At 34.2% G+C, this 12,231-nt stretch overlaps 2 protein-coding genes across 2 annotated transcripts in view; one reads left to right on the top strand and one right to left on the bottom strand.

Annotated features, from left to right (window-relative positions):
- The window catches only part of LOC117170637 (solute carrier family 22 member 3-like), a 262,724-nt gene that overhangs the window by 50,153 nt on the left and 200,340 nt on the right, over window positions 1-12,231 (top strand). The gene's annotated exons all lie outside the window — the stretch shown is intronic.
- Window positions 1,783-8,260, bottom strand: LOC117170638. Its single transcript, XM_033357543.1, has 8 exons — window positions 8,142-8,260; window positions 6,903-7,355; window positions 6,611-6,840; window positions 6,199-6,371; window positions 5,950-6,112; window positions 4,455-4,622; window positions 2,357-4,212; window positions 1,783-2,250 (listed from the first exon to the last, which is right to left on the bottom strand). Exons 2-6 carry the CDS (start codon window positions 7,079-7,081, stop codon window positions 4,549-4,551), a joined length of 819 nt encoding a protein of 272 aa, XP_033213434.1. The 5' UTR covers window positions 7,082-7,355; window positions 8,142-8,260; the 3' UTR covers window positions 1,783-2,250; window positions 2,357-4,212; window positions 4,455-4,548.

Here is a 12,231-nt window from a genome sequence, read left to right as displayed (position 1 = left end):
ACAGGCGTCATTTGAAGGATCAAGCTCGACGAAAATGGTTTACATTAGTGAATAATAATGCCATCTCTTAGAATTTTCAGGTACTTATCAGACTGCCTAGTACGTCTTATATTTTTTTAAACTTTTTACGGTTGCAAAAAATGTATTGCGATTATTTCGTGACCTTCTATAGAAAATTTTATCGTAGAATCCGAATTTCAACAATTTAAAAGTTGATTTTGCTGTTTTTCGAGTTTTTAATAAAGGAACTGAATGGAGACCCAATAGGGTCTTTACGGGTACTTTGTAAAGGCTCCATTCGGTTTCTTCGGTCCACCAGGATATAAACGATGTTATTATGAATTTCATTGTTAAATAATAGAATAGACTAATAATTGTGGATTTGATAACTTGATTTCCACTTGAAAATAATTTTTTTGGTTATTTGACATTTTCAAGATTTGTTAATACGTTCTAGATGGACAAAAAACGATTTCCTTGTGAAAAATCAAGCACTCGCAAAAAATCAACTTTTCAAGAAAAAAACCATGACACCTTGTTTCCCGTATACATTGGATCGATTTATAACTCTTTTTTATATATACCATTACTTTAACAAACGCGAATTAAAATTGAGAACCTACAGGAACCAGATGTGCGATTAGATTTCAGGAATAAGATAAACGAACGCATAGCTGGGGCAACTTGGGAGGAGCTTATAAGAAATAAAGATATAAAAGGCTCATGGACAATGTTCCGAGATATCATTGTTGTGATCAAAGTGTGTGGTAATGCAATTGTAGAAAGAATGTCTGGTTATGCATAGTGGAATGATGAAATTCAGGCTGTCCAAAAAGTAAACAAAAAACGCGTACTGGAGAACTTTGAACATCGCAGGTTCTAGCGATCAGGAAAGAAATAGACGTAAAAATGATTACAGACACAAAAAGTGGATACTCATACAACTAGTGAAGGAAAGTAAAGATTAAATTAGAACAGAACAAGAGAAGAAAATACAAAACGACTTTCAAGGAAGGTAGGAACTGCTTCATAAAAAAGGAAGGAAAATAAAAGTGCATAATTAGTCAACATGAGAAATAGTAAAGGTGAAATGCTATATGGTGTAGACGGGATACTAGACGCTTTGAGAGAATATTTTAGCGGACTTTTCGGAGATGAAGCTGTTGGACACTACAACTGCGATGTAGAACACGATGGGTTAGCAAACTTAATGGAGAAAGTCTGTGTCACTGAGATTAGGAATATACTTAAGAACTTTAAAAACGGTAAGGATGCCGAAGTAGACAGTAGTAACGCTGAAAAGCTTAAACACGGTGGCGAGTACATACCACACGGAGAAACCCAAACACCATTGACTGTTGCGTTTGATACGACTCATTGGTGTTTGTCGTGAAAAAAGCGTCTTAACACCACTGAACGCTGCCAACACACGATTCATTAGTATTCACGCTCGATTCATTAGTGTTTACGCAGTGGCCAGTGATGCCTTACGCAATAAAAATCGAAACACGACTGAGTCTTTCGTGCGCGCCATTGGACTGCATCTACGCATTAATAGTTAATCATATAACAAATCATATACTAATTTACAAAAATGCGATATTTATCGTACCTATTGATTGAATATCTCGGACTTTTGATTTTTTCGTCAAACACTGATGCAGATCAGTGAACTTACATACATAGCCGATGTATTGTTGCACGATTCTGGGACAGGGAAAATTAAAAACGCCTTAATTTTACGTAATATTGTGAATGCTAATGGGAGTGTATTGCAAATTTTATCCAGTTACAAATCAACATTATATATTCGTACTATATATCACGGCTTTGGTACATATTCTGGAAATTCGTAGGAATCACACTTTTTTGTACTTAATAAAATTATCGATAACTATACATTTGACTGTACAAACTAATTTTCGGAAAAATCTTACTACGGCTCATGAAATAAAGATTGTCGCGCTCGAATCCAACGTTTTGGAATGAATTTTTTTGTCATCTGACAGAGTAACGATTCTGGAAACGTAAAATTCTTGAATTTCATTGCTGTCGAAACATCGCCAAGAATCATTATCAAATGAAATATTTTCATGGATGCTGCAGGCTTGATAATGTTCGACGTAGTGTACGAATTCAGTAATTTCTTTAGCGAAGAAATACACATCCCGTGATTCGCTTTCGAATATAGCTTCAACGATAAAAAAACTGATTGTCAATTTCTCCAGGCAGCATCAGTATGATATCTTTCTGTATTAAGTGATTTTTTACTTTAATACAATGAAGCAAACGAATAGTGTCACTACTATGAAAAGGCAAATGTGAAGCATAAAGACAAAAGCCGGGAATTTCTTACGGTTTTTTCGTTTCTAATGTTCCACGATCGAACGATTCTGAAGATACAGGAACATTACTGCGAATTCTGTGATTAAATATTAGTTGCGATTTGATTGCCAAGGTTTTGCAAATGTTGACTCGACTAAGAGTTACACCAGATGTTGTTTTTAAAACTTTATTCTTGCTTTCACATCTCATAGTCGATAACACCCATAATGGTACTTTGCGTCGCATTATTTCTGCGTAGTGCAGAAGAAGATGGTGTTTTACTTTCATAGAATTTAGAATCAATTGTGTTAAAAGAGCGAGATATCCTGAAACTAAGGTCTCCAAATTAAAATATGCACCTTCGTTTACAGCAGGTGAAGAAACTATGTCCAGAATTTATTTTAAATAAATGACTATTCTCCAGTGAGGATTTTGTAATGGGATCAAATCACCCAGAATAAGGCCAATGTTTCGCATCAAACACAGAGACTCGCTTGCTGATATTTTGACAAGTTTATTATTCACTTGCTGCAAAGAAATTTCCCTTGGTTTGTTACGAATTTCATCAGGACCGTAATAAAAATATCGAATTCTGCGATTTAATTCGTCGCAAGTGAAAAATTTTTCTTTGATGATAAATATGTACAAAATTTTCCCAACATCATATTCGTAAACACCTTCAAACTTGTCATGCATGAGATCAACGGTAAAAAGTCGCAAAGTTGAAGAAGATTGCAAACCAATTAAAGCAGATTGGCGTGTACAGCAAGATTGTCACCGATCATTCCTGCCAGAGAAAAGTAAATATGAAATTCACCACTCGGCGTAGAAATACGAATTCCTTCTTGTTCTAAGAAAATCAATTATTGAACAATTTTTTCGAAGAGTTTTTTCAGAGGAACGAGTGCAGCGTCAGAAGATTTATACAAAGAAAAAAGAAATATATTTTCGGTTTTTGAGAACATGTGAGGAGGTAACATGGGACAACAATATAGACCGCTCCAACTTTGCCTAGTCCTCTGTGGCTGCCTAAAGGATTATTTGTTTCAAAATCATCTTGGTATAGTAACAGCGGAAAGACCAATTTTTTACCGAACAATGTTTTTTGAGACAACCAATCTGTCTCTTGAACAATATTTGTAACTACAGTGTTATCTTCTTCAACTTTGCGTAAATGAGCTCTGGTACAGTCGAACATACCAGGGATCTCAAAAAACGTTTTGAAAACTTTCCGTAAGGAGATAAATTGGGTCAATATTTTCTGTTTTGGCGATTCACTTTCTTCTGAATTTTGATTTCTATCAGAATCAACTGGAATTTCGATTTCTTCTGGACTTATATAAGTACCGTCTTTCGCAAAATAATTAAAACACTGTTTCTTAGTTCGAAAACTTTCTGGGTCCATGACGTTTAACATTGAATCATATATTTTTATTGCCTGCAGTTTACGAATATCAATCTATATATTAGACTATTAATACATTTTACAAGAATCACTCAACTGAAGTAGGACTAAATTAACAAAAAATCTTGAAATATCATCAAAAGACATGTTAAAGTTTTTTCCAAAAACATCAAAGCTTTTTTGACATGCATCGACATTTTTTCTCCCCGAATAGTGACGCGCAAAAAGAATTTCTGAATGAGTACCCACGTGTTGAGACTAGCTTTTGGATAACCAATATTATACGTCAATATCAATTTGATCGCAAATTGCAACGCCCCGACTGCGGTCCCAGTTTCATGGAAAACTTCGCCGATGACGACGAAAAATGCTGCCGGTTCTTCCACAGAACCTACAGCCGCAATGTAGGGCCTGATTATATTGTTCCCAGATTTATTGAGCGTCAGTTTAGCCTTGGAAAGTGCGTTCAAAGAATCCTTGGTCTGTAATACGATGTCACATGTAGCATGTTTATAAAAAGACGTGACAGATTCTTCGCAGAATTTAATCATTCTAACCGTGTATCTTGTCAAGAGATGTACAGATTAGATGATCGAATTGGGTGAAGAACATCTATTAAATTATTCTGAAGATTGTAATTTCATGTATTATCTATTGAAAATTCACCAAACTATTAAATAGTGAATACATGAAATAACTCAAGTTGAACGCATTTCATACTTACGTCAGTGTGAAAAATGAAAGTTTCTTGCTCAGCTTTTTTCTCTTGATCGTCTTTTTCAGATTAGATTTTTCTTTTCTTGGTTGTCGCCTGAGTGCTAGTCCGCTTTGCAGTTCGGGGCTCTTATAGCCGACGCAAGCAACATGAAAATCACAGTATCCTTATTATTATCTGTAAATAAAAGATTCTAAAATTAAGTGTACAGTGAATGTTTATAAATACTCTGTAAGAAGTTTTATTCAATTCGAAGTCTATATATAGTGTTAAATAGCGCTGAAACATTTTTAAAAGAGCTTATAGACTTTTTTTCAATGCAAAATTTACTTTTGGATCCAGTTTACATGTGAGCAGATTTTATAGCACGTATAGTAAGTAGTATCTATATTTCAGATACCGTGCAAATGTCTGTGCAAATGTCTGTTTTAAGCTGAACTATAGAACTAGACTATACAAAGTAAAAACAAATTCAATTTCAAAAAAGTGGCCAAGCTTTTTACCACTACAAACGGTTCAATGATTTCGTGATTTTATATTATTTTACGCAATATTTATGATTTCTTGAATTTATTGCAATCGATAGTTTCTAGGCATAATTGCAGTTTCATTCACTAAATTGAAAATAGTGAAATATTCACGACGTTGAAGTTCGCCACATATATGGAGTTGAAACTTTTGTAATTAATTTGGAAAAAAAGTAAGCGACATATCGAAAATCTAAAAACACCTACAGATTCGTGTCGGAAATATCTCGGTGTGCATTTTTTGTTGTTGTTTAAACAATTTGTTAAAAAATTACATTGTTTTCAATAATTCTGCAAATTTTATAAACAAACTAAGCTTTAGACCTAAAAACAAGTACACCATTGCATTCATAACAAATTGTTTGAACAAAAAAACAAAAATGCACACCGACGTATTTCCGAGACGAATCTATGAGTGTTTTTAGATTTTCGATAGGAGTCTTAGTTTTAAAAAAAAATTAATTACAAAAGTTTCAAATTCACATCTGTAGCAAACTTCAACGTCGTAAATATTCGCGCCATTTAAACTTTTTGTCAATCAAATCACCGCCACCCTTCCTCTTGCATTCGTTGGGAGATTTTATTTGTCAAAATGCACAATCTAGAAGGAAGATTACCTCGATTGAATTATTATTATAATGAATATCAATATCATGAATATCATTATCATGAATATTATTATAATGAATATTATATAATGTTTGTATTTTTGCCATACGTTTGTTGATATTGAAAATAGTCCAGAACTCATCAACGTTGAATAAAATTCTGAATGTCAGTTGCGCATGTCGAAAATGGAGACGTAAATGGCTTTGATTTACTTGCAGAGTCAAATTCCGCGATATAAGATGTTATTGAAGTTTAGTTTGATCAATCGTGAAAATGATAGCAGCTGTATATTTAAGTGATGATAAATAAAGGAGTGTATTGAAATTAAAAAAAAAATATACTTCTAACAGTGTGATAACAAAGCGTACCATCAGACAAAGTTGATAAAATCGTCACCAAATATTGAGCATCGGCATTTCGAAAATCTTTTGTTAGTATTAAAGATTCAAGCCCACTTCTTAGTTTCAACCAAGTCTCGGAAGAGTCTTTAGCTCCGTCCAAAAATTTTCTGTTAAAGTCTTTGATAACCTGCTGTACAGATAAAATATTGTATATCATATATATTTTGTAGTGAATTTGCATAATACAGATGAAAGGAGATAAAAAATAAAAATTACCAAATCCGGAGCAAAGCTTTGCGCTAGGCAAGGGAAATTTTCAAAAAAACCAAATCCTTCTTTACTATTTGCATTACAAAGCTCTTGTCGATGCAAAAATAAACCATCCCAAGCTTTATCCAATTTTTCTGACTGTTCAACGTGCTGTTGACGCAGAATATCAAGACGTTTATCTGAGAAAATATTGACACTTTCATAACTAAAAGGAATTGACAACCGCTTCTTGAACGTAACATTATATTGCAACCAAATTTATTATTAAGACTAATATTATTAGGTTCAAATTCATACTTTTTCAGCTGTAGTTTGATTATCGTTGCAACTTATTCATAAGTATGCATAATTCAACCAAGAGATTAAGTGATCATTTAAATTATCGATTGGTATAGTGAGTGTAAAGAATATTTAGTACCTATAACATTTTTTGGTTCGATAGCCAGTGCAATTTCTTTCTTTGCAGGAACCAAAACTCCGACGTCTTGTAGAAATGAACGCATGTAATTCAAGCGGGCGATCAATTTTCCAGTAGATGGGATTCTGATGCCATTTACTGTGTATCCTTTGGAAAAATAGTATTTGGTAGACTCATCGAAAAGAGAATGAATTTCCTCCGCAAGTTTTACCAAAATTTCGCTGGAAAGTCTATAAGAAAAGGTCACCTTTAGTATTTATAAATGTCTCAGTAATGGAAACTATAAGCTTACTCCAACTTTCTTAGAAGATTTTCTATGCTTGCGCCTTCTTTGTGTATAATAAAAGTCAATTCTCGATTGATAAGCAGTTGCGACAAACGAGCACGCATATTTTCGTTCAAATCTTTGTTTTTTTCGTAAAATATCAAAATTGAGCGGCCTTCAAATTCCCTCTGCAAGAACGAGCGCATATCTAGACGACGAGGGACACAGACAACCGAGTTTATATTTTCAGTCTGCGTGCATTTTGAGCACACGATATCAAATGCTGTTTCACTGAGTTGTAAGGATCCATTTGCATCGATTGAGTGAGATAACAGTGCAGCGATTTCAACATTATCAGGGGTAGTGGAACCAGAGTTTCGTGAGGTCGTCGATTGTATATTAGCCACGTTGATAATCGGGGCAATGAAAGGATTGATATATAAAAGAAGCGTATAAATGTGACTGTGCACAACGCAGACCCTGAAAATGAATACAATGAATAAGCATGTAATAGATTTGTATTAAATTGCGATAATGGGAATTCTTCTAAAAATAGTAGACAAAATTTTGTAAAAGAAATTGAGGTAAAGATTTTCTAGTAGGTAACCGCTGACGAATTTAACATTTTCATCAACATTTTGTTCCCCAGTGATTGAAAAAGTGAAGCTTTTTTAGAGATGTATTAAATTTACATGAAAAAATATCATAATGTCGTGAAATTCTATATGTAAATGTAAATTCTCATTATAAATGTTCCCGAATAATTTAGCGAGAGGTTTATAGGCAAATTTAAAAGAGAAAAAATCTGTGATATGTTTATTTGAGCTTTTATAGAAAATTATTTATGAGTTAAAATAATAATGGAAAAATCGAGTGAGGTTGCTGATTGGATTCTGGAATTCTTGCTAATAAATGGAATTCTTTTTTTTGCATTTCGGCTGGTCGAATCGGAAAAGTGAAACAGCGAATAAAATGTACAGTCTACAACATTTCATCATTCATCTTCGCAAAAAACTTTATGACGAGTCTTTTTCTTTATTGACATTTTTGCCTAATTTTTTTTAATCTATTAAATTTATTTTGAGAAGTTTTTATGTCTGATAATTTACTTTTTGATGAGACACAAACTTTTTACTCATGAAATACGTATTATACATCTCAGAGGCTTTTATTAATTGGCCCGGAATTTTTGAAGCTTTTTTTCTCTTATATGAAATGGTTATAGTTAAATGTACACAAAAAAACAAGAAACAACTCGAAACTTACCTCGAATTTCGTATAATCGTTTTTGCACATAACCATGAAGCATCGATGCGCGCGCCACACTTGCTTATGTGTGCACAGCGGCTGTGAATGTTTTTCGCTCTAAAGTCTCATGCGCGTAGGCGCAATTCATTATTCTTTTGAAAAGCGATGAGCGCCGCGCAAACGCACTAACTATTAATGCCTAGACAATGGCCAGTGATGCGCACGAACGTCTTAGTCATGTTTTGATTATTGTTGCGTAGGCGCCACTGGTCACTGCACGAAACACTAATGAACCGTGCGTACGTAGCGTTCAGTGGTAATTCGCGACTTTTTTTTCGACGTGAGTCTTGTTTTGTGATCAACACGTGTTATAGTTCTCATCAATTTTCGATCTTCGCCTTTTTTCGAATTTTTGGAATTGTATCTACAATAATAAATATTTTTCTCTGAAACTTTGGGAAACTATGGGCAACTTGAAAACTGATATAAATAACTCAGGCCTAGTTTAAATAATTTAAAAGTCATTTCTATTTTACCGCCTTTGTAATTTTTAAAGTATTCAAACGAGAAGCAGGCAATTAGCCAAGTGCGAAGTCACATACAGCCCAGTATTGGCAAAAATATTGAAAAGTCGGCAAAAATATTACCAAAGCTCGGCTGCCATAATCGTGTCAATGACGGAATGATAACTATGGCCTACACTTGACAGCCAAGGTTTGGCTGCCATTGTCGGCCCAACATTGGGTAACAGTATTAGACCAAATCTAATTACCATCGTCGCGTAATTGCCGGATTGATAACTACGGCCTTGACTTGGCAGCCAAGTCTACCATTTTCGGCCGAACACTGGGTGTCAACATCGTACAAACCTGGATGCCGGAGTTAATTTAAAACCTGATACAAAATCATTGAGCAATCATTGAGTAGTCGGGAGGGAGTGTGAGAGTTAGAAGGCGCCTGCACTGCGTTCTCTTATAATCGTACTTATCCCCTCTCTTCGACGACTTGATTTGGTCACGCTAAGGCGACAAGCGCGCAGAAAGTAGATTATGTATTCGGATTTTCGTTCGGACACATGTGCTTTGTAAAGAGACGTAGAATATATTCTCTATATTTTTAGTATTGTTTTTCCGTAAAATCCATACCTCCAATATATATGAAAATATAGAATTTCTAAATTTTTAAAAATTGTCACAAAAATTTTGAAAAATGCTTTAAGTTTACAAATTTCTATCCAAAGCAGCTGGTTGACGAACTTAATATTCTTATTTGGCCCGTAGAAGTGTGTGTCAAAACATCCCAGATAACAAAATGTGAGCAATATGCGATGCATTATACACGCACGTCGTGTCGATCAACATGCACAGAATACTTTCACCTGCTCAGACATATGTGTCATCAATTGAGTCGTATATTGCTCACATCTCATGATTCAGCTCCAGGTAGTTAAATATCAATTATCGACAATAACTTCAAAGTGAGTTCTTTTAATTCTTCTGGACTATTCATTCCGAAAGTTAGGTATTTATAGGGAAATCTGGGCTATCAATAACAAAAATTTCCATTTTTCTAATGAATTTGCTTTTTATATTCATAACGTTGACTTTAAAAATCACATTTTTTGAAGTTCATAGAAAAGCGCCTCAAACTGGCACATAAGAGGTTATCTTCATCTATATTTTCCCTTTATCTTGTGTATCTTACTTTCCGTACATCTTTAGTTATAATTCTTAACATCTTTTTGTTAATTTGTTTAATTATAGAGTTTTCATAACAAAATTATCCATCAGTTTTTACTGTGAATACTTGACGCGATCTTGATACTGATTGGACACTATTTACGATGTTATCTACTCTAAAAAGATTAAATATTTCCATATATGTCTTGTGAATGCTGAGGGGAACAAATATATTTTTTTCATTGCCACAATCAAAAATAAATAACAGAATAATCTGATCATTGAAGTATATTTTCGGGTTAAGAGAGAAGTGAGATTAATCTTCCTAAATTTGAATACGAATCATGTAAGAATAAAATTTGAGTTTAATTACACCCCTAAAAACTCTATAACTGTCACCTGTTTTTATATATAATGCATATAAAAGTCTAATTGAAAAATTTAAATTAATTAATCAATTACACGTGTTCTTGGTAAAAAAAAACAGTCGAAACCGGACAGCATGTGTCGGCATGTGGGTATTAAAATGTATGTGAACTTAAATTAAATTTTTAACTGCATATAATTTTTAATATTATTCGGCCAGTCTTTAATCAATCAGATTACAAACTAAGGCGCGAAGAAAAATCATTATTTTTGAAAAATAAACATTTGTCAATTAATAAATTTTTCATTCATCTTCATGTTGACGTAATGCGATTCATAAAGCACGCAGCATGTGTCTATGTTCCGTGATAGCGAAATGCGACTTCCTTATTTTAGTTTTAGTCTTTTCATTCAGTAGTTTACATAGATTTCCCTGATAGTAATTTAAATCATCCGCCCAAAATATTACAGTTTCGAGAGTTTTGTCGTTTGCTGCTCTTGAAACAAAATTTAGTTACTGTTATAATTACATATTGTACATGATTAATATGCAGAAAATTATAGAATAAGTAAACAGAGGGTCTAATTAACTATAAAATTAAAATGTTTATCTTCAAGAAAACTTTTTTTCGTGAAAAATAAAAGAATTTATGTTTTCACCCCGATTACCAATAATTACCGGTAATTACTTGCTTATTATTGCGGTCAGCCCAAGAAGCGCCCATCAGTGTTTGGGATCACTGAGGCTTTATCTAGGGTCTACTACACTCATTCTAATGCTTTGTAACTGTGCGCGCATCAGTAAATTCTCGCAGCCAGTCAAGGAGTGTTGTCTTCGCTCGTATTAGAGTATTAAACACTTCTGTGTCACGTACTTATTTAATTCAAGTCTTCGAAAATAACTAGGCACTAATTGCCGGAGCTAGACAGACGGCCGACGGTAGTACCAATTTTGGCAGCCATTGGGCTAAAGTTATTTGGCCAATTTCGGCATTTAAATCATCTTAGTGTTGTTTCAGTAATGGTTGCCTATATTAGATGTGTAAGTTTGTCAATATATCGCCGTTTCTTGGTCCAGGGACCCAGGCAAGGTGTTGGAGAGGGGGGGGGGGGGGGGGGGGGGTAGAGTTCCGAATAGAGTAAACCGCTGATTCTTTTGAGGCTCCGTATACTTATGTGTTTTGATGCGCTGATTACGAAAATGATAGTGAAATTTGGCGACTAGTCGATTTTCATGGCGAAAACCATGAAAAACCCATAAAAATCATAGTTTTTTATGTTTATATTAGCAAATAATGAAAATTTACAAATAAAAAAAGCGGTGTGACTAAAATGATACGAAAATATTTTCACTATCATTTGTTTAATCAGCGAGTCAAGTCAAGAAAAGGGACAGGGTGTGACCTTTCATTATTTCAGTGACCTTTCGCAGGGGTGCCTTCCCGCCCCCCACGGGACGTTGGAAAAGGGGCAAGCGTGTGACTTTACATTGTTTCTGTGACCTGTCATCGGGTGTCTTTCCGCCCCCACGAGACGTTGGAAAAGGAGCAGGGGTGTGACCAATGATATTTACCCCTCAGTCATTAACATGTCACTTGAAGGAAGGGGACTTTGGAAAGGGGATCGGATGTAACCAAAATTATTTGTCCCTCAGTCATTAACATGTCAATGCTGATCCATTTAACCAGTTGATCACAGACATCAAACATTATTACCCTGGTAATTGATTATGTTCCGTTTTTTAAATAAAAAATTAAAAACATAAAAAAAACCCCAAAAAAATTAAAATCTGAAAAAACCAAAAAAATTACAAAACATCAAAAATAGAAAAAAAATGATCTTCAAAATTCTCCAACCTTCCCGTGGTGAAGAGCGTAAGTGGGTACCAAACCGAAGCCGATAGAGATAGGATTTTAATCCTTATATCGTTCATTTTGTCGAAAAGTATCACTCACAGAAAAAAAATTTTCTTACAAAAATCCGTATTTCGATGAGTTGTATAACTTTTCTTTCAAAATTTCTTTTTATTTTGCATATTAGCTAAGAAAATCGCAAAAAACCAT

Source organism: Belonocnema kinseyi, chromosome 4 (genome assembly GCF_010883055.1).
Source record: "Belonocnema kinseyi isolate 2016_QV_RU_SX_M_011 chromosome 4, B_treatae_v1, whole genome shotgun sequence".
Lineage (NCBI taxonomy): Eukaryota > Metazoa > Arthropoda > Insecta > Hymenoptera > Cynipidae > Belonocnema > Belonocnema kinseyi.
This window is presented reverse-complemented; position numbering and strand designations above follow the sequence as displayed.